The 24715-nt window shown below is 41.2% G+C and overlaps 3 protein-coding genes across 3 annotated transcripts; 2 read left to right on the plus strand and 1 right to left on the minus strand.

The window, feature by feature from the left end:
• The first annotated feature begins 811 nt into the window (after positions 1-811).
• LOC146974428 (short transient receptor potential channel 2-like) lies at positions 812-8418 on the plus strand. The gene is made up of 13 exons (XM_085797753.1): positions 812-1046; positions 1949-2641; positions 2913-3113; positions 3225-3389; positions 3487-3661; positions 4487-4687; positions 4789-4951; positions 5047-5139; positions 5670-5862; positions 5934-6061; positions 6158-6230; positions 6680-6797; positions 6999-8418. Exons 1-13 carry the CDS (start codon positions 1032-1034, stop codon positions 7895-7897), a joined length of 3117 nt encoding a protein of 1038 aa, XP_085653879.1. The 5' UTR covers positions 812-1031; the 3' UTR covers positions 7898-8418.
• A 1138-nt stretch (positions 8419-9556) lies between these two features.
• LOC146974429 (ribonucleoside-diphosphate reductase large subunit-like) lies at positions 9557-15000 on the minus strand. The gene is made up of 19 exons (XM_085797754.1): positions 14844-15000; positions 14125-14213; positions 13848-14025; positions 13415-13515; positions 13258-13317; positions 13124-13163; positions 12862-13024; positions 12627-12768; positions 12436-12519; positions 12161-12322; positions 11937-12016; positions 11648-11849; positions 11377-11526; positions 11061-11282; positions 10896-10972; positions 10644-10779; positions 10455-10550; positions 10167-10355; positions 9557-10077 (listed from the first exon to the last, which is right to left on the minus strand). The coding sequence occupies exons 1-19, from the start codon at positions 14860-14862 to the stop codon at positions 9886-9888; spliced, it is 2382 nt and encodes a 793-aa protein (XP_085653880.1). The 5' UTR covers positions 14863-15000; the 3' UTR covers positions 9557-9885.
• A 1580-nt stretch (positions 15001-16580) lies between these two features.
• rnf121 (ring finger protein 121) lies at positions 16581-24603 on the plus strand. Its single transcript, XM_085797756.1, has 9 exons — positions 16581-16708; positions 17854-17891; positions 18763-18904; positions 19234-19388; positions 19502-19609; positions 20713-20833; positions 20923-21056; positions 22439-22540; positions 23073-24603. The coding sequence occupies exons 1-9, from the start codon at positions 16631-16633 to the stop codon at positions 23191-23193; spliced, it is 999 nt and encodes a 332-aa protein (XP_085653882.1). The 5' UTR covers positions 16581-16630; the 3' UTR covers positions 23194-24603.
• Positions 24604-24715: the final 112 nt, after the last annotated feature.

Consider the following 24715-nt stretch of genomic DNA (forward strand, 5'->3'; position numbering starts at 1 on the left):
TCTGCTGTGCAACTGCATGTTCACAAGTCCAGTCAGGCTTCACTGTCAAACAAGATGGTAGTTCAGTAAGATGACTGATAATTTGAATGGATTCATTCTTGAGTAGTTTCACCATCTTTGTTGTTTTTTACTGAAAGAATTGACATTTGTTCCATGCAAAAATGGATCGAATTATCTTTAAAATGCAACATAACAAAACATTCAGCACTGAAATACATAAATTGGAGTTACAGCTCACAACTGATGGTGACACTTTCTGTAGTAAAGTAAATGGAGTCAATAGAGATTTGTCCCAAAGCTGTCAGTGCAGTTAAACAGTACGGCTGAAATGACATGTGACTTTTTCCACACTGATAACATATCAGTGGAGCTCCTAAAAACCAAATGAGTGAAGAAAAAAAAATGTATCCGGAGAAGGGCTGTACTAAGACAAGATGAAAGGACAAGAGACAAAAATAAAAATGTGTAATTTTATTAACCGCACAGGAATGAACTTCCACACAACAAGCTGGATGAAAAGAGAGAGTGAAAAATAATCAGTAAATCTTTTACTTGCAGCTCCTTGTTTTTCCCACTGCTGTAAACTCCCACATCCTCGGGGGGAAAGAGATGACAGCTGCTGCCTGTTCGGTAACAGCTCCTTTAATTGTACCATGGCGCTGTTTCCAGTGAGGAGACCAGAGTTAATTCCTGTTTGAATGCAGTAACAGTCTGGTGTGGCTGCAGCCGAGCATGAAACACTTAGAACCGGTTACATTTTAATTGGCATTGCCCCATGGGGGGATGAAAGTGTGTTATTGAGTTTGTCGGTGCTGGGTCCATGCAGTCAGCTGGTAGCACATGATCGCAGGACACCAAAGTGCTCAGTCCTCCTGTGATTGGAGCTGGTTCTGAAACCTACTGATATCTCTCATCTTCATCGCTGCAGCTCAAAATAGCCGGCATTAAGATTTATTTCAGGTCTCCAGAGAATGTGATTGTGATTTGACTTAAGGATTGTCGCTCAGAATTGTGTTGTTTTGTCATCAGGGATGGAAAACCTCACGGTAAGCAGAGTTTCATCTACTCAAAGCTTCTTCAAATTCTTTTAAATTTAATAAATTTATGTTTGAAAAATGTTGCAGTGATAAAAATTTGGACTTTATCTAAAAAAAGTACTCCATGTATATTCAAAACAGGTTTATTTAATCTCACAGAATGTGGCATCCAGGTTTTATTAATGAATTGTGTGTTACAAAATATTCCCTGTCAGCATTTTGTCTTCACATTTGGACATTATCTGCAGAAAGGGGAACATCTCAATTTCATGTGTTTCTTTGAATTCAATTAAACACATTGAGGGTGAAGCCCTCATTCACAATTGATGATGGTTAAATAAAAACAAAATATTATATTTATAACCATTGTAGTTTCAAGAATCAATTAAAACAGGTCAAAAAAATTAAAAGGTCAGATTAGGAATCTTAAATGAGCCCAGAAGTAGCAACAAATCCGTTTGGATGGTGCATTCAAGCCTGAAGCTCAGTATAAACTCAGGGGACATAGAGCATCAGACGGTAATGAACTCTGGTGCTCTGTGGTCTAGTGGACCAAAGTAACTTTGACGTAACATGATTGTTTTTCAACAAAGGCTTTGTAAATAGATGTATTTATTTATTTGTTTGTTTATTTCGGGCATGTAAATTAAATCATCATCATCACACTTCATCTTAGTTCAAATAATATGGTTACATTATTTATTTATTTATTTGTTTGTTTCGAAAATGTATGTGAATCATGTTTTCCTAAGAGAGGAGAGTCCAACTTTTTCAAGTAGGCTAGGTGTAATGAAGACTATGAGAAGAATCACCAGTAATGTGACTGAGAGAAGAGTGGTTTTATCCTTTAAATATGTCTGAATGGACATCGAACCCTGCCTGCTGCTCACTGTCCTTTCTTCTGTCCTCAGCCAGAACAATGGCGCGAGATCATGAACAAGAAGATGCAGTTCCCTCCGGAGCTCATCGGTGCGATTCAGGAAGGAAACATCGCGCTTCTGTGTGGACTGTTGAAAACCGGCGATGGCATCATCCGCCAGCTGGACGAGTCTGAGGACCGCCAGTGGAGGGAGGCCCTCAACCTGTCCATCCGCCTGGGCAACGAGGACGCCATGGACACCCTCCTTCAGGGGGTCAAGTTTGACTTCCGTCAGATCCACGAGGCCCTGCTGGTCGCCGTGGACACCAACCAGCCGAGGGTGGTGAAGCGCCTGCTGGACCGGCTGGATCAAGAGAAAGGCAACAAGATGGACGTACGCTCCTTCTCTCAGGCCATATTTGACCACTCCATTGACAATTCCCAGTTTGCCCCCGGCGTGACTCCTCTGACCTTGGCCTGCCAGAAGGACCTGTACGAGATCGTCTCCATGCTCACCCAGAAAGGTCACGGCATCCCCTGGCCACACAAGATGTCCTGCGCCTGCCTGGAGTGTCGAAACGGACGGCAGTACGACCTGCTGAAGTTCTCCTTGTCTCGCATCAACACCTACCGCGGCATCGCCAGCCGCGCCTACCTGTCCGTCACCTCCGAGGACGCCATGCTCAACGCCTTCAGTCTCAGCAGAGAGCTCAGGATGCTCTCACAAAAAGAGCCAGAGTTCAAGGTCTGACGACACTCCTCGATATATCCCTGCTCATTACTCTCCTCTGTTGCTCACCCTGAGGTTTCTCCATTTTTTCCCTGTTAAAAGGGTTTTCCATGGAGTTTTTCCTCAGTCGATGTGAGGGTCTGAGGGCAGAGGATGTTGTTGTGATGCCATGTAAAGCCCTTTGAGACAAAACGGGGCTATACAAATAAAATTGCCTTGCCTTGCCTATTCATGTTGGTTGTTTGTGTTGTTGTTTGACCTCTGACCTGACCCCTCTCTCCTGCAGCCTCAGTACCTCGGCCTGGAGGAGCTCTGTCAGGAGTTTGCCGTGGAGTTGCTGGGCATGTGCCGCAACCAAAGCGAAGTGACGACGATCCTCAACAGCTGTGGAGACGAGAGCCAGGATGCCCTGAACGAGCAGGCCTTCGAGGAGGGAATACCCAACCTGTCCCGTCTGCGTCTCGCTGTCAACTACAACCAGAAGCAGGTACAGTATAGCGAGATGCTGAGACTGTAACCGACCAGGGAAGACTGAACGAAGGCGTGTACTTGATTCATCATGATTGGTCCCCATGTCTGTGTGTCTGTTCTTGTGTAGTTTGTGGCACACCCGATCTGCCAGCAGGTACTCTCGTCCATCTGGTGTGGGAACCTGGCCGGCTGGAGGGGCAGCAGGACGGCCTGGAAGCTGTTCGTCTCCGTGGGGATATTTCTCACCATGCCTGTCCTCTGTCTCATCTACTGGATTGCACCAAAATCAAAGGTCATTTCCTAATCTAACTTCCCAAACAACACATGTGGGTTGTATTACTATATCCCACCAATGTAAAACTCTATTGTGTGTATTGTGTTTTCACCAGTTAGGAAAGACCCTAAAGATCCCTGTGATCAAGTTTCTCCTGCACTCAGCCTCCTACCTGTGGTTCCTCATCACGTTACTCGGAGAGTCGATAACAATGGAGATGTATCGAGACAAGTTCGCTTCCCGGCAGCAGAACATGCTGCACAGCTCCTTCCACATGGTGTGGGTGGTTGGTAGGTTCGCCTTTTATCTGAATAAATCCCTCCTGTTGTCCTCCTGGGGGAAGGAAGGAAGGAAGGAAGGAAGGAAGGAAGGAAGGAAGGAAGGAAGGAAGGAAGGAAGGAAGGAAGGACAAAGGGAAAGAAAGAAGGAAGGAAGGATAAAGGGATAGAAGGAAGGAAGGAAGGAAGGAAGGAAGGACAAAGGGAAAGAAGGAAGGAAGGAAGGATAAAGGGATAGAAGGAAGGAAGGAAGGAAGGAAGGAAGGAAGGAAGGACAAAGGGAAAGAAAGAAGGAAGGAAGGCAGGAAGGACAAAGGGAAAGAAGGAAGGATAAAGGGATAGAAGGAAGGAAGGAAGGACAAAGGGAAAGAAAGAAGGAAGGAAGGCAGGAAGGAAGGACAAAGGGAAAGAGGGAAGGGGAAAAGGAAGGAAAGATAGATGGAGGGAGGGAGGGAACAGATTGGGTCCGAAAAGAAGGAAGATGTTTGGACGAAAGGAAGGAAGGAAGGAAGGAAGGAAGGAAGGAAGGAAGGAAGGAAGGAAGGAAGGAAGGGAGGGAGGCAAAAAGGATTGTGGAAAGAAGGAAGGGATTTGGGAAAAGGGAAGGAAAGAAAGATAGAGGGAGGGAACAGACCAGGTCAACTGGATCAAAAGAGGGAGGAAGAAGAAGTAAGGACGAAGGGAAGGAAGGAAGGAAGGAAAGACGCAAGGGAAAAAGGATTGTGGAAAGAAGGAAGGATGGAGGAAGTGAACAGATGGAAGAAGGACAACAGGAGGGTTACCTCTGTTCTCTGATTGCACTTTTAGATCCGACTCATACTGAGCTTTCCCTTGTAGGATTCTTCTGGTACGAGTGTAAGGAGGTGTGGATCGAGGGGCTGAGGAGCTACTTCCTGGACTGGTGGAACTGCTTGGACATGATGGTGCTCAGCATGTACCTGGCCTCCTTTGCGTTACGCGTGCTCATCATGCTCAAGGGTTACTTCCTCTGCCACGATCACAACGGCGCAGACGAGTGCGTTTATTTCACCCAGACTGGTGAGAAAACAATCAATGTCATAAAAAATTGCCAAATCTGATTGTTGGGCGTCTTTTAAAGTTCTTTGTGTTTGATTGATGTGTGTGAAACTGCCCCTCAGTGCGCGAGGACTGGCATCAGGAAGACCCTCAGCTGATCGCAGAGGTGCTGTTTGCAGTGACCAGCATGCTGAGCTTCACGCGGCTGGCGTACATCCTGCCGGCCCACGAGTCTCTGGGAACTCTGCAGATCTCCATAGGAAAGATGATTGACGACATGATGAGGTACAAGCACTTTTCATTCTTACCCCTTTCATGATAGATCTACATACTTCAGTGCACATGACAGAACTAATGAGTGTTTTGTTTCTCTTTGTTAGATTCATGTTCATATTGATGATCATTGGAACGGCCTTCCTCTGTGGCATCAACAATGTCTATGTCCCTTATGTCATCTCTCCACATCTGGGCAGGTATAGTGGTCACTCTGAAGCTACGAATACAAGTGGGCATGGACAGAATTAGCACAGAGCAGCAGATGATGAGCCCAGTTTAGCACAAAACCTGGAGGGTTCAGTCAAAGGGGAACAGAAGTTCAGTAATTATGAGGCTCTATCAAAAATCTATAAGTGGTTTTATATGGGAAATACATGTGGGATTATTTCTCAGCCAGCAGCAGCAGCTTTGTCTCTGAGGTGGTCAAGTAGCTTGTGCAGATATATTTAAGGTTTTTTTAATCAAAATATTTGTATATATTGTGTTTTTTATGTAAAAAAGTAAAAACTAAATAAAGCATATCATGAGTTTCAGAAGTCCAAGATCAGTTTGTCCCTGAATCAGATTCCTTTTTAACGAATACACATGTTTCAAAAACTTGGATGTCATTTGATGATGAATACATTTAAATTTTGACTGATACTATTGTTTCTGAGACTTTTACTTGGACTTTATGCAGTATGACAAGACCCTAATGTCAAGATGGCTCTCCACTGCTCTGCTGCAGGTTTAATGAGACCTTCCACTTCTTATTCTGGACCATGTTCGGCGTGGCCAACCAGGACTACGTGGACATGCCACAGTTTGTGTTAGCAGAGTTTGTAGGAAGGATTCTGTACGGCATCTTCACCCTCGTCATTGTCATCATCCTGCTCAACATGCTTATTGCTATGATCACCAACTCCTTTCAGAAAATTGAGGTAGAGAGATATTTTATATCACACCTAAAGATAAAAGGAGAACCCCCTTCTGATGACTGTTTTTATTTCAGGATGATGCAGATGTTGAGTGGAAATTTGCTCGGTCAAAGCTGTACCTCAGTTACTTCAGAGAGGGCCTCACCATACCTGTGCCCTTCAACATCATCCCCTCACCTAAAGCCGTCTTTTACATCTTAAGGTGCGCTCCAAAGATTCAAAATACTTTTTTACTTAAAAAGACACCTTGTTGTTATTTTAAGTTGTTTTAATTCATTTGATTCAAATGTGTTTCCAGGGCAATCTTCAGACAGATCTGCTGCTGCTGCTCATGTAATTCTGAGCAAAAATATCCCCCATTAACCTCCATGGTAAGTGTGTGACTATAGTAAAATAATTATTGCTACCACTTTACAACAGGACTACCTTTAATTAGGGATCTTTAAAATGGTTTACAATAATGTTATTAATTCAGTTACTGACACATTGTGAATAAACAATTATAGACATAATATACTGTATGTTATACCACATTTTCAAACACTGATCTTCAGACAACTGATTCAGGCTCACTATTTGGCAAGATTAAATTACTAGATAAGTTACTATTATTTAGAATTGGTAAAAGGGAGCCATATGGTAACACATCAATAAGTGATGATGGCTTTTACACTTTAATAGGGCGTCACTGTGCAGAGCCATCTGGTGATAATAATGAAGATAAATGGATGCAAGTGTAGTCTTTTTGTAAAGTGGTACCAGCTTTTTTACATGGGCATAGTCTTTGCTAATTATCCCCCTGTCTGTGTGATGTAATAAGTCCAATGATAAGGGATCTGAAGGCAGCCAGTTACCGTACCGACAACAAGTGATCAGGGCTCTGGTGCAGCGCTACATCGAGTCGGCGCGCAGGGAGTTCGAGGAGACCAAGAGGAAAGGTAACTGTGACTCTGGTACCAGATTGTCAGGCTCTTATGCCACACAACACACTTACCTTACATAAATATAAATGTTACATAGATAATTGTTTCATGAAATCAGTGTTACTGTTCACAGATTATTATATTTTTTTCATTTATATACATTTAACATTATATATATCACTCAAATGTATCAATGCTGTGTTCATCTTCCCTCAGACATTGGTAATCGTATCACTGAGCTGACCAAAGCGGTCATCAGGATTCACAGTGACATGAAGGTGATGCAGCAGCTTCTGACGGACGATGGACATATTCCAGCTGATGCACTGACCAAGGACGGCTCCTCCATACTGGGCAAATACATCATTGGAGCAAAGAATAATTTTAGAGGTTTTAATAGCAGACAGGAGGAAAAAAACACACCACTTAAAGTGACAGTTCACCACGAAGTGGAAGAAGTGGACAAAGAAAAAGTTATAGATCCAAAGCAGCACGAGTCAGAGCCACGACACAATCATGTGGACAGATGTGGAGCAGAGGGGTCAACGCAGGTAACAGACTGTGATGTGGTGAAGATGGAGGAAGGCAGAGCTAGAGTAGAGACCGAGGATGAAAATAAATCAGAGAAGGAAGAACAGGTTGAAGCAGACAAAAATGAAAATCCTCACAATAAAGTGAGAGAGGAGGGAGTGGCAGGAGTAAGCTTTACTAATGTAGAAGAAAAGGTGAAAGGCGAGGTCACGCAGGATGAGCCGGAAAATATAAGGGAAGAAGAGTTAAACACCGGGGCAAAGGTGGGGGAAAATCACACAGAGGCAACTACTGAACCAGCCGAACCAACCAACAAGGTCAGCAGTGAAAAATCAGAGACAAAGAAACTAGTGAACAGGTTCAAGGAGATAGAGCTGCAAGAGAAGAAAGTGGAGCCAAGATGGGTGAAGGGTAGAAAGTTTGATCATAATGTAGCAGAGAAGTCTGGAGTCAGAGAGAGCAACGACAAACCTGGAGTTCAGAAAAACATCCCATCGCCTACAGGCAGCAGCAGCTCCCAGGACACGGGCTTCGGTTCACAGGAGGGGGAGGGGTCGATTGATGGGACATTAGTGAGCCCGTAACCGTAGCAATGATGCTGCACTTAAAAAAAACACTGACTTCTTGGGGGTTTGGAATTAGGTGACACTATCCAATATTTAGGATGAGGGTTTGTGCTGCAGTTGGTCTACACACATGATGGTTTACACAGCTTCTAGATACAGAGCTGAAAGACTGAAATAATATTTTTACACTAGTTTGGACTTTTAACCACATTTAGGTCTTTGACCAGAAAACGAAGTAGCTACCAGCAAATGTAATGAAAGTTTCATTGAAGGATGTGTCATACATCAAATCCGCCCCACTTCTCTGAGTTTTATTTAGCACATTTATTCTCTCAAGAGACTTGATTATAATAATCCAAACTTTAAAACTGTGAGACAATAATGAATGTTCAGGTTCATTAGGTGTGAAAACAAAAATCTTTACATTTTTATATTTTATAATTTTTATATCTTGTGTTTTCTTTGTAAGATGAAGTTAAATAATTCTTAACCACTGGTTTTAACCCAAAAAGAGTGAGTGTGCATCTTAAAATCAGCCTGTGATGATGATGATGATGAGCCTTTATTGTCCCCTGAGGTGGAGACATTCGTCTGTGATTAGTTTACGACAACAGACAGCATCACACCAGTACACCTCAGTAAGTCTGTGGCTGTAAAGTACCTTGTGATTAGGAAATTACACTAATTAGCCACAGAACATAGTTACCACATCAAACTGCACATTATGCTGGTGTAGTTCATTAGGGCAAATCTGTCACAGCTAGTTTCACGACTCTGTTCTCCTCACTGCCATTTTCAAAGTTCAGTTTTTAATAGAGAAGATTCAGTGGTTTCTCATCATATGATATGCAGATATCACAAGAAAATAGCCTTGTGTTCCATTAATGTTTTGCACAATTAAGTTTCTTTGTCAAATGATTAAATACTTTGAAATTACATTTTGCTCGGTGTCTCTGTATTTGATTCATTTTGTCTGAGAACATTACGTCCGTGCTGACGGAGGCTGAGTTGATGTTGTTATAGTGTCTTTTTGGGAGGCAGCAGACCTACATGTGATGTCACGGTGACAGTGCAGGTCTCAGCTTGCTTTACACATACTGCTCCCGTGAGGCTGCATGCATGAACACACCAGTTCATTAATATATCACCTCACCTGCCCCAAGACACTTTATCTAAACTTTTCCTCTGGAAAAACACCTCAGAATGAAACCCTATGCTGCAGTGGTGCATGACTGATGTTATCACCATTTCCTCTTTCATTTTGGGTGTTGACAGCCTGTTCTTCGATCCTGATCTTCCAGCTGAGTTGGGTATTGAAGTTTAAAGTTATCCCAACATTACTCACCAGTAAATATGAAGTCATTTTTTATTGGTATGTTGTATCACCATCACCAGCAGCCAGTCTCATCCTATTGGAGCAGCTGCTGCATCTCCCAGTAACAGAGCTTTTCTTTCCTGCCTCTCATTCCTAATTAACACTAAATATTAAAATCACCATGACTACATACCATACTCATCCTTATTCTGCTAATTATCTAAGTAGATTTGACCTTTACATTAGGTCTCGGATTAATAAATCCACATCAAAATATGTATAATAATATAAAGTACATACTGTTTGTCTGCTCTGGTTTTGAGGGAGAATTCAAGCCTCATGATGTAATAATGAAACATACATTTAGACCATTATATACCACTTTATTTTTCCTAAATACAGATCAACATTTAATTCATCAAACACAGTTATTACAAAACTATATAAAAAAATAAGGGTGACTATTAATTCATTACACCCTCTTTATTCTATACAAACCACATCCAAAAAAATCTGAAAATATTAAATAGTAGCTGCAAAGATTTGTGACTTGGAGGACAGCGGCGATTGTTAAAACACTTGATGTGACATATACAAATAAAAAACACACATGCTGTTTCACGAAACACATTGTCAATGGGAACCGGTGTTTGAAGGGGCAGTGCCAGTGTGTGTGTGAGTGACGCTTCCCTTAGGAGCCGCACATTAGACATTCATCTTTGTTCGCTAAGGAACAGACCATGGCAGCCGTGTTGCGTTCTTTGGTCTCGTCTTCGTCAGTCTTTGCTGGCTGCGCCTCCTTCAGTTTCTCCTTGTTCAGGGTGAACTGAATGGGGTTGGCTGCAGGCTTCGTCCGCAGGTAGTACATGCCAGTTTTCAGGCCCTGGAGAGAAAAGAATAAAGGCTTTAAGATCTAACTCGGCCCTTTAATGCAGCGTGCATCAAGCCTACGCGAACTCAGCTCTGACTTACCAACTTCCAACCATAGAAGTGCATGCTGGTCAGTTTGCCATAGTTTGGCTCGGCAATGTGGATGTTAAGGGACTGGCTCTGGTCAATGTAAGCTCCACGATCTGCTGCCATTTTCAGAATAGTCTTCTGGGAGATTTCCCAAACAGTTTTGTAGAGCTGCTTCAGATCATCAGGAATCTCTTCAATATCCTGTGTCAGGCATCAAAACAATGATTAAATTATTAGAAGATTGAGAGCAGGGATATGAATCATGAATCAGTTAAGATTTTATTAAGTCTGACCCTTTACCTGAATGGACCCGTTCTGAGCAATCAGCTGGTTCTTCATCTCATCGCTCCACAGGCCTCTCTCTGTCAGGTCCTTCAGGAGGTGAGGATTCACAATCTATAGGAGAAGCAGGAGTTTCACTTAGTAACCCGTCCTTCTGGGGACACACAACTTTGGAGGCACAAAACAGCAGATGCATTGAGCGCTGACCTGAAACTCTCCTGAGAGCACCCTGCGGGTGTAGATATTACTGGTGTACGGCTCAATGGACTCATTGTTGCCCAGGATCTGGGCAGTGGAAGCTGTGGGCATCGGGGCCAAGAGCAGACTGTTCCTCACGCCATGCCTGAAAACACACAGGAGCAGAGGAAGGTACGGATCAGAGATGAGCTGATATCTCCACACACAGTAGATATGAGATAAGAAATATCCAGAACAAGGAAGACATTCAGGAGGACTTACTTGGCAATTTTCTCCTTCAGTGCCTTCCAGTCCAACAAATCTGTTGGGGTTTTCTCCCACATGTCGTACTGAAGGATCTGGAAGAAAAAGAATCCGTTAAGACCTGAGCCTATGTTTCTAAACTGTATCCCAGGATGGACTTGAGACATTGTAAAATCTACTCACTCCCTTGCTGACAGGAGAGCCAGCGTAGGTCTCATATGGGCCGAGTTTCTCTGCTAGTTCACAGCTGGACTCCAAGGCAGCATAGTAGATGGTCTCGAAGATCTGAATGTTGAGCAACTGGGCCTCTGGGCTTTCAAATGGATAACGCATGAGGATGAAGGCGTCAGCCAGACCCTGCACACCGATTCCAATTGGCCTGTGACGCATGTTGGATCTTTCAGCCTTTGAAGAAACAGAAGAGCTGCTTGTTAACACTGAGCCCACAGGACCTGGATGCATTGGTGGTAACGAAGCAGCACTGGTCAGTCAACCATACCTCAGGCACCGGGTAGTAGTTGATGTCAATAATCTTGTTCAGGTTCTTGACGATGACTTTGGTGACAGATGCAAGCTTTTTGAAGTCAAAGGTCCTTTCTGGGGTGACGTACATGTTGAGGGCGATGGATGCCAAGTTACACACTGCAACCTGAACGGAGATGAAATACGTGTTGAGAATAAAATTTACTAAACCACGTGGGGGTTGAAATAAAGTTTAGAGAAATTAGCTATATCTCTAGGTATCAATACGACATCTTCATCCCCCTCACCTCATCTTTGCTTGTGTACTCCACGATCTCTGTGCACAGATTGCTGGATTTGATGGTGCCCAGATTCTGCTGGTTGCTCTTCCTGTTGCAGGCATCTTTGTAGAGCATGTACGGTGTACCAGTTTCTGTCTGCGACTCGATGATGGCATGCCACAGCTGCTGAGCCTTCACCACACGCTTGGCCCTGCCCTCCTTCTCGTATCTGAGGACACACAGGATTCATGGGACGGGTTAGCTGTGAGAAAACGAGCTGTTTTATGAGAAAAGACCTCGGTTATGTTGAACTTACTTAGTGTAGAGCTCCTCAAACTTCTCTCCCCAGCAGTCCTCTAATCCAGGACATTCACTGGGACACATCAGAGACCAGTCCTACGAGAATATCAGATGAGCAATCAGACTTAAAATGTTCAACATTTTAGAAACACTTAACAAGGCTTGCATGAAGCATACAAAAGATTACAGAATATATATTGTAATTCAACCTGTACACATTCCTCTGAGTCGTGTACTCACCTGATTGCTCTCCACTCGTTTCATAAAGAGGTCTGGGATCCACATAGCAAAGAACAGGTCTCTGGCCCTCTGCTCCTCTTTACCCGTGTTCTTTTTCAGCTCTAAGAACTCAAACACATCGAAATGCCACGGCTCCAGATACACGGCGAAGGCACCGGGTCTCTGAAAAGGTGAAAAACACACAAAGAATCCGTTGATTAAACTCACTTCTACAAGTGTCTATAAAACAAGAATGTCGAACAGCGTTTTTGTGTGCATTACAAATCTGTCTTTACCTTGTTGCCACCCTGGTCGACATAACGAGCTGTGTTGTTGTACACTCGGAGCATAGGAACCAGCCCATTGGAATTGCCATTTGTCTGAAATATATTAAACACAATTAGCCATATAAAAACCTTGCACTGAGTAAATTAAAGCTCCTCTGTATCTCCTTGATTTTACTCCCTGTAGTGTGTATTTTGCTCACCCCAGCGATATAGCTGCCTGTCGCTCTGATGCAGCTGACTGCCAGTCCAATACCTCCAGCTGATTTGGAGATGAGGGCGCACTGCTTCAGTGTGTCATAAATGCCTTCGATGCTGTCATCCTTCATGGCCAGCAAGAAACAACTGCAAAAACCCAAACAAAACAGATCAGAAAAAGAAGTTTCAACAAAAACATCAGACATTTGCTCAACTCTGCTAAAGTCCCTCGGGTCTCACCTGGACAGCTGTGGCCTGTTGGTGCCAGCATTGAAGAGTGTAGGTGAGGCGTGAGTGAACCACTTCTCTGACAGCAGGTTGTAGGTCTCAATGGCTGCGTCAATGTCTCCTTTATGAATCCCCACAGACACTCTCATCAGCATGTGCTGGGGTCTCTCAGCAACTGCACGAAACACAGATGGATTAGCGATTGAATGATAAAAAAAAAAGACAAACAAAAGATATGTTTCCTGAGAAGCTGTAGAAATCAATCAAGTCTCACCTTTGCCGTTGATCTTCAACAAATAAGACCGCTCCAGAGTCTGTCAGAGCACAAGGACACAAACAAATTAGATTTCTACAGCAATGATCTAAAGTAAGATGTCAAATGTATGAGTAGAGGTAATTTGTAATCACCTTGAACCCAAAGAAGTTGTAGGAGAAGTCTCTGTCGAAAATGATGGCCGAGTTGAGGCGCTGCAAAGAGGAGAGGACATTTTCATAAGAAATGCGAAACATAATAATAACAGTGACTTCACATTTGAAAATATGAACAAAATATATCAACACGTACAGCCTTGTTCTCCAGGACAAGGTCGAGCGTCTCCTTGGAGATCATAGGAGAGTGGCGCTTGTTTAATGGGTTGACATAGTTGTACAGGTCTTCCATCACATCTACAAAAGTGAAAAAGGAAAAAAAAAGGTGTAAGTTGTAGATGTAAGAATAATTTAACCACTTTAACTGTGTTGAATGAATATTTAAAACAGAGGACAAACACCACATTAAAGACTGTTGCATTATTTATCAAGTTTTTATTTTTATTTAATTTTTTACCAAGTTTACTGCTGTTTCAACTAGTTTTTGTTTTAAATCTTATTTGAAATTTCATTGTAGATCTACAATGACAACAACCATACTTATGTCCTTATTTAATTACATGTAATTATAATTCTGTAAATCATTGAACTATATTGCACCATCATTTTTCCTATCATCTTTTACTCACCACTGAATACTTTCTTGGTCTCTTTGTGCAGGTTGGACACAGCGATCCGCGCTGCCAGGATTGCATAGTCTGGATGTTTGGTGGTGAGGGTGGCAGCAGTCTCAGCTGCCAGAGTGTCCAGCTCCACGGTGGTGACTCCACTGTACAGACCCTGGATCACCTTCATTGTAATCTGGGCCTGAACACACAGAGATACAAGATGATTTAATTGTTTTTTTCTTTTAAAACTTTTTTTTTTTGTTGTTGTAGAGATTGCTTCAAAGTGGTTTCAACTTACAGGATCCACAAAGTCAGAATTGAGTCCATAGCAAAGCTTCTGGATGCGAGATGTGATTTTATCAAAAGTAACTCCCTCCTGGCGGCCATCTGAAAAACAACAAACATCATCAATCCTCCTCTTCCTCTTCAGTCACTATCTTTAGATGAGGTTAATTTCCGGTTTCAGGGTTATGACTATAATTACAGTGCTGAACACGCCTCAACTATCAGCTGTTAATTAACTTGATCCCTTCACCTGTTCAACCAGTTATGATAACAAGAGGACACCTGTTTCGCGCCTTAACAACTGATGCCAATGCCTGGCAATAATGACAAATGACTGTAAATGAAAGTGAAGGTGCACTGCTTTACTTTGTTTAAATGGCTACGTAGGATAAGGTTATTTACATCTTGGCTGCTATTAAAAATGTGTTTAATATTCAGCTGCATGACAGAAACATAAACTCTGCTCTGTTTCCTTTCATAAGTCTTTGTTCTCTTGTTGTAATGTCTCGACGGAAACAGCCCGCGCAAACATAACGTTACATAATACACATTTTAAAAATTAAAGTGAAATTGAGGTAAAGACTCATTCAAGTGCGGTATTTTTTCGTTTTATTGACACTTGTCGGAGCTTTCGAGGAATTTTTCCACTCCTGCACATCTCTACAGCCCGACACCGTCATTATCTGACAGCACTTTGACAACAGGAAAATAAAGAAAAGGAAACCACTGTACCTCGCTTAATCACGTGCATGTTGGCAGCAAGTTGTTGGTTTCCTCACAAAGTCGATGTCGATGTTATCTTCCTGAAAACGACCCGTCTTTTGTGTGGTTATTATAGCAGGTTATAACACAGCGAGAACAATCCGCCGGCTCGGTTGAATCTCAAACTGAGGGCGCCAACAAGACACAGGCCAGTTACAAGGCTTTGTGTCAGCGGCTCAGCCAATCAGAGGCGACTTCTACCGACGCTTCGACCAATCAGAATCCACTTCCGGTCTCCTTTTCCGGGTGAAATCTGGCGGGATATTCCAAACAACAGATCCTCTCTTGTGTCATGTAATTATCGTCTTTATTGCAACAGTAATACTGCTGCTTATCGTTTTATGCAGTAAAAAAGTTGTAACGCTAAGGCGACCAAACAATATTAAGACTCTCAGTCAAATAAAAACATGAAATCTAAGATATAAGTATCATGACAAGTCTTTTCTGAAACAGGTAGGTCTGATGAGTATATCCTCCTTGTCTTCACTTTTTATATTTTTAATGGTGACATTTATATTATTATATCATTATTATGCATCTGTATCCTTTGTTATGTTTTATGTTATTATTTCTATGTAAAGCTCTTTAAATTGCCATAATGTGTGAAATTTGTTATGAAAATTAAGATGTCCTGCCTTGTCTAATGTAATACAACAGTAGTGATATACATAGCCAGTTTTACTTGCAGTTCAGAAAGTTAAAGGTTACTGAAAGGTATAATAATGTAAAGGCTGAATTAGTTAGATTAACAAATGCAAAATTTAAGGAAATACAGCACCACCACCATTCAGTATAGGAGAGGTAACTTTTGTCAAATACTGTATTTTTGAGATACTTGTACTTGCTTTATTATGTATGTTATGCTGTGCTACTTCCTCAATTAAACATTTCTACTGTAAACATTGCATTTTTATTACACTACTTGGTGACAGTCACGTTGCAGATTCAGATCATTAGCTAAGTGATCAGATTGAGCCACTCCGGAGGAAATAGCCCCACCCTTACCAACTGCAACATGAAGGTGATAGTTGTACTGTAACTTACTAGTTTTACTTAATGCATACACTGTTCAGTGCAGGATTTCTGCTAGTGCCACACTTTTACATTATTATTTTTTTCCTTTGAAAAGATACTCCCACTAATGTCAGAGTTCAGTTTTCTCCTTTGCAAGCATACATTTCCTTTGAGGTAAATCTCTTGCAAATTGACTTGACCTTATCTGCGCATACCAAGTCACACACTCACTATTTGACCTACATTTTCCGACTTTTATTTTGAAGGGGACTAAATGGCAAACAAGAACAAGTCTAAGCAGACTAACTGGAGACGACTTTGATATAACAACCTTAATTAACTGTACGCACCATGACAGGAAACATCCATCTGTGGCATTAATGCGAGGCGGAGACAGTTGAGAACATAGACTGAATGTAAGGTTGAGAATATTATATCCATGATTGTAGAAATTTACAAGAAACAGAAACGTAAGACTAAATTTTGTATACAATTTAACAGAGGACGGTGAAAAGAGAGATGGCTATTTAGTAATTTCAGGACGACTGTGTATTAAAAAATGTTTAAAATGAATGAACACTGAGGGAAAGTTTAAAAAAAAAAACTCAAGATGACAGTCACAAGATCTGCGGGGAAGGCTTTTAATTTGAAAAGATAAAACCAAACCAGACCGGAAATGACAGTCTTACCCGTGTTGCTAATGCCAATGGACCCGGAACCGTAAGCAAGGCAACACTCCGAAGATGGCCGGGGTGTTTGAGGTGGAGGTTGATGGAGTGGAGCACGACCATGGACTGGAGCATCACGATGAACCGAACCAGGTGAGGGGAATCGGACACATCGACCCAACATGACAGAAAAAGCGCGATGGGGGTGAATTACATCGGCGTGCGGGGCTGCCAGAGCGGAAACTCTTGTGTTAGCTGCTGCTACCAACGGTTTAGCACAGCGCAAGAAAGCTAACCACCGCTACAGAGCCATCTGTTACCGAGCAAAGGTTTAGTGTCTGCTTAAGTGCATTGTACACCGAACATGAAAGTCTGCGTTTCGTTCAATAGAGTCAACGAGGCCAGCGAGAAACGCCCCGTGAGCTATTAAAAATGCTAAGCTAGTTAGCCGGCTAACGTTCAAGTCATGCCGTTATCTGGTTAAAGTAGCCGAGAGGTTATTTTTCAAAATAAAATACCCATTCATCGAAGCTACTTGTAAAGCTGCACACACAGCTCGGTTTAAAATAGGTGTTTGGCCGACGTTGTAACTTTACAAATAAAGCTGATGTGGCCGGTCGGGTCAAAGGTGATTGCCTTTTCTGGAGGGGTTATCAGTGTTAAGGCTGGGGGAGGCGATCATACCACTTCCGGTGTGATTTCAGTCTTATGGTCACACCAAACCTGAAAGTCAAACTGATGTCAGAGCAGGTGCTCAAACTGTCATGCACCACAAAACAAACAGTTTCAACCTACTTCAGTCATTTTTAATGTTAATAAATGTGCCGCAGAGGCAGTATGAGCTGCACGGCTGGTATTACAACAGGCTGACAAAGTAAACAGAAGAGCCTTGTGTTTGATCTACTGATGATTAAGTGTGATCAAGTGAATAAAGTGTGGAGAGACCTTCTGTGTTTCATGTCAGAAGTAAAAAATAAAATAAATAAAAAACACAAAAGTACAACACATTTTTCTGTAGAATAAATTCAGGAATAGCCCTCTTACCTCAACTTCGTGAGAGGTATTGCTTACTGCACTAGTTAGGTGTGGTCACTTTGTTATTAGTAATCAATTGTGACTGTCCTGTTGTGTAACTCTTAAAATAAGCCACACATGTTATCACACACAAATTATCTTTGAATTGGGTCAGAAAGACAAATATTTTTATGTCCTCAGTTGAGGCTGTATTATCAGTTTGTATTGGTGGCTGCTTAATTGGTAGTAATAATCATTATTTTGTCCTTGTCTGTTGTCTGTAGTTCGATGTGTCCAAGCTCTCACCAGAAGAAAAGTGGAGGTAAGTGTCTGAACAACACTTTTAGTCATTATTTTGCAACCTATATGTGTATAATGAGGATGGAAAATATGCAGAAAAGAAGCGAACTGCTGTCATTTTGGCAGATATTGTAACACGAGTCTGTGGGTCAGTTGGAAAGGTCATTTTGATATCTAGTGTGAATATGAAGAATGATGACAGTGTCATTTCTGTTGGGGCCTGCACCAAAACAAGCACGTTCCTTAACAACAACAGATTTATTTTTATCCACAGGAGCTCTTATTACAGTGTGTTTGTGGTGCATAGCGAGCGTTTGTGACAATAAGATAACATTCATTACAGGAGGGACATTCATAAATGTATAAACTCACAGACACACCACATAAGGAGGGTATTTGAACATCATTTTACCCTTTTTAAGAAATTGCAACTCTTGTGGTTTGTCTGGTTTTGATTATTTGTTTACCTCAATATATAATGTGGTCAAATTTCTTTATTTTCTCTGCATAGGTAATGAAAATAAGTTTACACATCCCAGTTAAACACTTTTAGATTTGGTAGAAAATTAACAATAACTTTAGACAGTGAATGGGGACATGACGTGTAAGAAAGTACTCTGCTGATAGAAGCTCATCTCACTGACATTAAATGTTTTGCATGCCTCCTTTTTTTAATGTTTAACACATAGTCTAACCAAGTGCAGCAGAAACATTTTGTGACAGCCAGGTTATTAAAAGTTGATGTTACAAACAGTTCCCAGCCCAACCATTGGGAGACACCAGTGCACAGGGCTGTGTATTGCACCTTTTTAAAGACACGCCTGTCCTGCATTGTTATGAATCACCAAGTTGTGTGTCTGACCATAGTTGAACAAGTTCTTCTTTTTCCACAGGGTGGAGCATGCGAGAATGCATGCCAAGCACAAAGGCCATGAGGCCATGCACGCAGAGATGGTGCTCATCCTCATAGTCACTCTGGTTGTCGCCCAGCTAGTCCTTGTGCAATGGAAACAGAGACATCCAAAGTCATACAATGTAAGACACAAAACACACCCAAGAAATATGTGTGACGTTTGGTCTGAAGACACATGATTACAATAATTAATGTTTTGGATGCAGAAAGAATTTAGGTGTAAGCTAGGTGGTTTGTGTTTGTGTTTGTTTGCACTGATTGGGAGGGAAGGGATTAAAGAACGAGAAGAGAAAATACAGACAGCGGTGCCACTCACAATAGTGTATTGTCTTATTTCAATCCACATGGCAACATAAAAATACACTATATTCATTGCAAAAGTGAAATATTATTGTTATGTTTACACAATACTTGCGTGCTTCTCTAACACGTGTACTGTTCTGTCTTGTAGCTGGTGACTCTGTTCCAGATGTGGGTAGTTCCTCTCTACTTTACTACCAAACTTCACTGGTGGAGGTTCTTGACCACGTGGTTTATCTTCTCTGTCATCACAGCGTACATCTCCTACCGTGCCACTCGCAAGCCACTGGCCTGCACCACACCACGGTATAACCATTGTTTACACCTCACCCGACCCTGTACAGTATATTGAGACATCTGCGTCTTCAGTAATGAGGATCAAACTGTCCATTACAAACTCCTTTGTTTGTGTTTCATAGGTTGGTGTACAAGTGGTTCCTCCTCCTCTACAAGATCAGCTATGCCACAGGAATAGTTGGCTATACTGTCGTCATGTTTACACTTTTTGGTATAAACCTAATATTCAGGTATGTATCATCAGTTCCACAACATTTAAATGGAGCTAAATTAACTTTTTTTTTTAACATTTTCTTTTTTCCTCCTCAATTAATCTCTATTACTGTTGAAAATATAGTGGATTTTCTTTTAAACCACTGAAAATAAACTCTAGGTTGCTTTTGACAACACTAGCTATTTTTTCTTCCCTTTATTTTCCATTTCAGGTTCAGATTTTTCAATTCAATTTCAATTTATTTAAAGTGTAGAATCACCATAGACACATGGTCACGAAACACTTTACATTCAATCGAAAGAAAAAAAGACAATCGGAAGACAAGCAGTACATTTTAACAATTACAATTCCTACAGCCTATTCATGATTCATTGAAATACTTGATTGATGGGAGGTGTTTTCACCCTTTTTTCTCTTTCTTTTAATCTTTATCTGTGGTCGGGACCACTAGAATTTGATTAACTTTATCATCTCATATCACCTCAGGTGTGTGAATTAACAGGAAGCCATAACACTGTCAACCTTCCTGAATGACATGGTTTACACTTCCTACCTAGAAATATCACCTAATCTGGAAACTTCCTCACCTTTGACACAGAGTCTCAGATTTCTTAATTATATGATGCAGCTGAACTTTACCTTTCGTTACCATGGTCAAATATGTAAAACAAACAAAGCTTCTTTTTTTTCTCCCAAACTCTCTTTATTCATTTTTTTTCATTTTGAACATAATGCACAACAGACTGTAATACAAACATCATACATTTACAAATTTACATATAATGGTCATTAAAGTTATATCAAATCGTGTATCTCAAAATATAAAATATACATAAACATATAAAGGGGATTAATTCAAAAGAAAAATTATATATTTATACATACATGCACATACATATACACATATAATCCATATTGAGGGTAACACTTCTAAAACCTGCCATCAGACTCTGTGGTGTGGTTAAAATAATTAATAAATGGCTGCTAGATTCAACAGAACTTTCTTTCAAACAAAGCTTTCAATGTGTTTTGGCCACTTGTTTTAGCATTAACACCAGACGTATCTGTTCTGTTGGCTAAACTGAGCCATGGTGTTCACGTGGTGGTTTTTCTGTCCAGGATAAAGCCAGAGGATGCAATGGACTTTGGCGTTTCACTACTATTCTACGGTCTGTACTACGGGGTGCTGGGAAGGGACTTTGCAGAAATGTGTGCAGACTTCATGGCTTCAACTGTTGGGGTGAGTGGACCGATTACAGACACTGTATGTTGCCCTGTTGGTAGTAATGACTATGAGCTAAAGTGTGTTTTATTATATTTTCTTTTCAGTATTACAGTGCATCGGGCATGCCAACCAAGCACCTCTCTGACAATATCTGCGCCGTGTGTGGTCAGCCCATTCTTGTGGATGTCAGTGAAGAAGGGATTATTGAGAACACATACAGATTATCCTGCAACCATGTGTATCCTGCCACGCAGTTATTGACATATGGTCATACTATTATCTCTTGTATCAGCGAAAGAGAAGTGAAGGCACACTGTGGAAAATTTAATTTCTATAAAAGGTAAAGTTGTGCATTTGTGAATTGTGCGTGCACTAAATCAGCAGACCAAAGGGAAATTGACAGTTAACTTGACCTTTATATCAGACTGTTGATGTTATGCCTGTCTGTTCTTCTGAATTTATATGACTTCCCCCACTATTATCTTTTGCTGCTTCTACGCTGTAATTGATATGCAATCATATCAGCACAACTCTTATCAGCAGGCAGATGTTATTGGGGGATTTTGGTTAATTCCACTTGTGATATTATTTACAGATACACTCCCTGAGCACTTGATTAGGAACATCACACGTGTTGAGAGCAGTTCCCTTTGTTCTCAAAACAGTCTCAGGGCTTCACGGCATCAACTCAGCAAATCTTGTAAATATTCAGTTTAATGCTGATATGATCATGATCATCCTGGACTTGGGAAGTCACCAAAGTAAATTTAACTCACTCAGTACAGATCATTATCATGCTTTAAGTTGCCATTATATTTGAGGTTGGAGTCATAAAATAATCTGTATGGCTGCAACAGTATCCAGAGAGGTTATTACATTTAAACAGTTGGTGACTAGTACTAGTGACCAGTGTCCAAGTGTGCCAAGAAAACATTTCCCAATCCAGTACATCTCCACCAGCCTGGAGTGTTTGCTCGAAGCAGGTTGGGTCTGGATGTGTTGATCACTCTGAGATGTTTCTCCTCTGTACTTGTGGAGAGTAGTTATCTGAGTTACTGTAGCCTTTCTATGAGCTCCAGTCTGTCTGGCCTTTCGCCTTTGAACTCACCCATCAACAAGATGTTTCCATCCACAGAACTGCTGCTCAGTGGCATTTCATTACATTTTAGTAATGATAGTAGAATAGTAGAAACTCTAGAGACGGTTTTATGGGAAAATACTAGGAGATCAGTAAAAAAAAATCTGCCTATCAATCAGGTCACGCATTTTTCCTCATTTTGATGTTTGATGTGAACTACATCTGAATGATTTTATGATTTGCACTGCTTCCGCACCCTTCTGGATAATTGCAGGAGAACATACTAGTGCTTAATTTACAGAACATTACAGTTTCATAGGCAGCAGATCTTTGCACATTTGATAGCTTATTTTCATAATTCAGCTTTGATATAGTATGTACCGGTAATCATCTATGACTTCATACATTCATCGCAGCATCTTGTTCGTCATTTTCATATTCCACTAAAACTGCCATTTCAAGGGAGAGAAAATTTTGTCCTGTGTATTGGTTTTCAACTGTTGCTCACGTCTTCCTGTGCCGAGCCTTAACTCCATAACCAGGTTCCATGAGTTCTGCATAAGGGGATGGTGCATCGTCGGAAAGAAGCAGATGTGCCCGTATTGCAAGGAGAAGGTGGATCTGAAGAGGATGTTCAGTAACCCGTATCCTTTTTATTACTGTTTTCATTGTTTCAATTTTTTTTGTCACTGAATATCTGTTGTTCATGTCGTGAGTTGATTGGTTTTTATTTCAGAAATCAAATAGATTAAAATGCCACGTCCAAACCTGACCTGGTTTTTCAGCCATAGACACCAAATCATTGCTGAGAAAACCCAGCCATGGCAAGTTACTGGAGAAGGGCATCTTTCCTGTAACAGGAAGCTCTGACAGTAAGTGGCTGAATATTTCAGGCAGCTTATTGGAGGCAGTTGGGACAAGAGATTTATAGGTTATATGCCAAGTTCCTGTTCCTTTTTGTGGTTCGGTGTTCACCCTTCAGACAGCTGCGGTGACGCTGCAACAATGCTGATGCTGTCACAAAAACTAAACACAAATCCTCACTGTCATCAGTTGTATGTTACTGAGGCTTCACATGAGCATAAATTATCATTGTCAGTTGCTATGATTTTGTGTGCAATAACAACTAAAGCATGCTATTGTAAATGTTATTTTCCTTAACCAATTTTTTTTTAGCTGGGAGAGGCCACATGTCATGTACGGACAACTTTTAGACTGGCTTCGGTACTTGGTGGCTTGGCAACCCGTTATTATTGGATTTGTGCAAGGTATTAACTACGTCCTGGGTCTGGAGTGACCTGCAACTGGCAGATATGGACATAAACGCCACGCGAAGAAGATATGCACGGGCTCAAAAGACTGAGTGGGCCTAACATTGAACTAAAACACCAATAAAAAGTGTCTATACTTTTTGTATATATTTATAGGCACACATTATCTGTATTTACGGTTTATTTGAATTTTATTGGTAATCTGAATTTGGATGTCTGTGTCGATTTCCCAGGATTTTCTTCACACAACATTACACCTAATAATTGGTTTGTGCATTCTCACAACCTAGTTAAGCGGTTCTCAAAATCATTAGAAAGGTGCATTTCACTAATTTATGTCTTAAGTGTGTGTTGATGCTTAAAGGGTCATGCTAGAGTTTTTCATCCTCATGTTGGTTATATGAGTAATACTAATAAATATTAAAAGGAAATAATCATAACAATTGCTCCCTTTACCTCCTCAATTTACAAATCCAGTACCCACAGACTTCCTCTGCACTCATTTTACGACTGCGTCACTTGTGTAATCACTCACGTAACCGCTTGACCCGCTTGATGTTGAAGTGACACGGCCGACAGTTTCCTACACGCCGAGAGTCATGCTCTGTACGTGCAGAGGCTTTGTCACGGTGCGGGGGGAAAGTGCCAGTCATAACATGAGCAGAGGATTCCTCATAGAGAACTTGTTAAGATGGAACTCCTTGTTACTTGATTTCAAAATGTCCACACTGTCTTCATGCACACTCATCCTTACCAACTTGGCAAAACAGTCTTTGTTTTGACTTTTTAATTTTATGCAATATCTCGCATCATTAAGTCTGCTTTTAAATCGGAGAAATGTCACTATTTATCAAACAGTCCTCACACAATTATATGCTTTGATTGAACGGCCAGTTCACTGACTTTTAAAATTTTTGAAACATTTTCTCACTTGCTGTAGCTCTATCTGTAATGTTCAACTGTTGAGTTTGGGGGACGAGACGCATTGCTGCTACAATTTTGAAGCATTTTCTATGCTGTTGGCATTAATACCTACATTTTATTGAGGTAGCAGAAAGTCTGAGCAGATAAAAACAAATTAGAATCTGCATGGCTAGATATTGCTATAGGTGATAAATGTTTTTCTATAGTTTGACTGAACTTTGACAGTCCTGAAATTGAAGTTTCCTAGTAAGCGTGAAGCTGAGATACCAGCAGATAATTGGATGAACTAACCCTAACCCTAACTTTAACAAAATCTGACTTGACGAGGACAGAAAACATCTGAGCATGATCCTTTAACTCCGTGAGAGTGCTGATGGTGCCAGTCTTATTTCAATGTGATCTGTTCAAATGGAGGTCCCAAAGGGACTGTGTACAACAAGGCCAACATGATCATTTTGTTCTGTTGTCAATGTTTTGATCAAGATCTGTTAATAAATGTCACATGGTTTAGATTTGTGTGTATGATGATGATTTACATTTGCATGTTGCGGTTTATGCTCCCAACGTTTAAAACCGCATGTTCATGCACTGAGGATATACTGACATAATTGGATCAGGTGACAG

This window comes from Trachurus japonicus, chromosome 14 (genome assembly GCF_045865225.1).
Source record: "Trachurus japonicus isolate A0001 chromosome 14, Traja_1.0".
Lineage (NCBI taxonomy): Eukaryota > Metazoa > Chordata > Actinopteri > Carangiformes > Carangidae > Trachurus > Trachurus japonicus.

Excerpts from the sequence above, each read along its gene's own strand:
- LOC146974428 (XM_085797753.1), top strand. Across the intron at positions 3,114-3,224 it reads TCAACTACAACCAGAAGCAG|TTTGTGGCACACCCGATCTG; the intron begins GTACAGTATAGC and ends GTTCTTGTGTAG. Across the intron at positions 6,062-6,157 it reads GCCGTCTTTTACATCTTAAG|GGCAATCTTCAGACAGATCT; the intron begins GTGCGCTCCAAA and ends ATGTGTTTCCAG.
- LOC146974429 (XM_085797754.1), bottom strand. Across the intron at positions 13,025-13,123 it reads GTTGAAGATCAACGGCAAAG|TTGCTGAGAGACCCCAGCAC; the intron begins GTGAGACTTGAT and ends TGTTTCGTGCAG. Across the intron at positions 11,527-11,647 it reads AGTACACAAGCAAAGATGAG|GTTGCAGTGTGTAACTTGGC; the intron begins GTGAGGGGGATG and ends ATCTCCGTTCAG.
- rnf121 (XM_085797756.1), top strand. The coding sequence starts at position 16,631 with ATGGCCGGGGTGTTTGAGGTGGAGGTTGATGGAGTGGAGCACGACCAT. Across the intron at positions 16,709-17,853 it reads ATCACGATGAACCGAACCAG|TTCGATGTGTCCAAGCTCTC; the intron begins GTGAGGGGAATC and ends TGTTGTCTGTAG. Across the intron at positions 19,610-20,712 it reads GGTATAAACCTAATATTCAG|GATAAAGCCAGAGGATGCAA; the intron begins GTATGTATCATC and ends TTTTCTGTCCAG.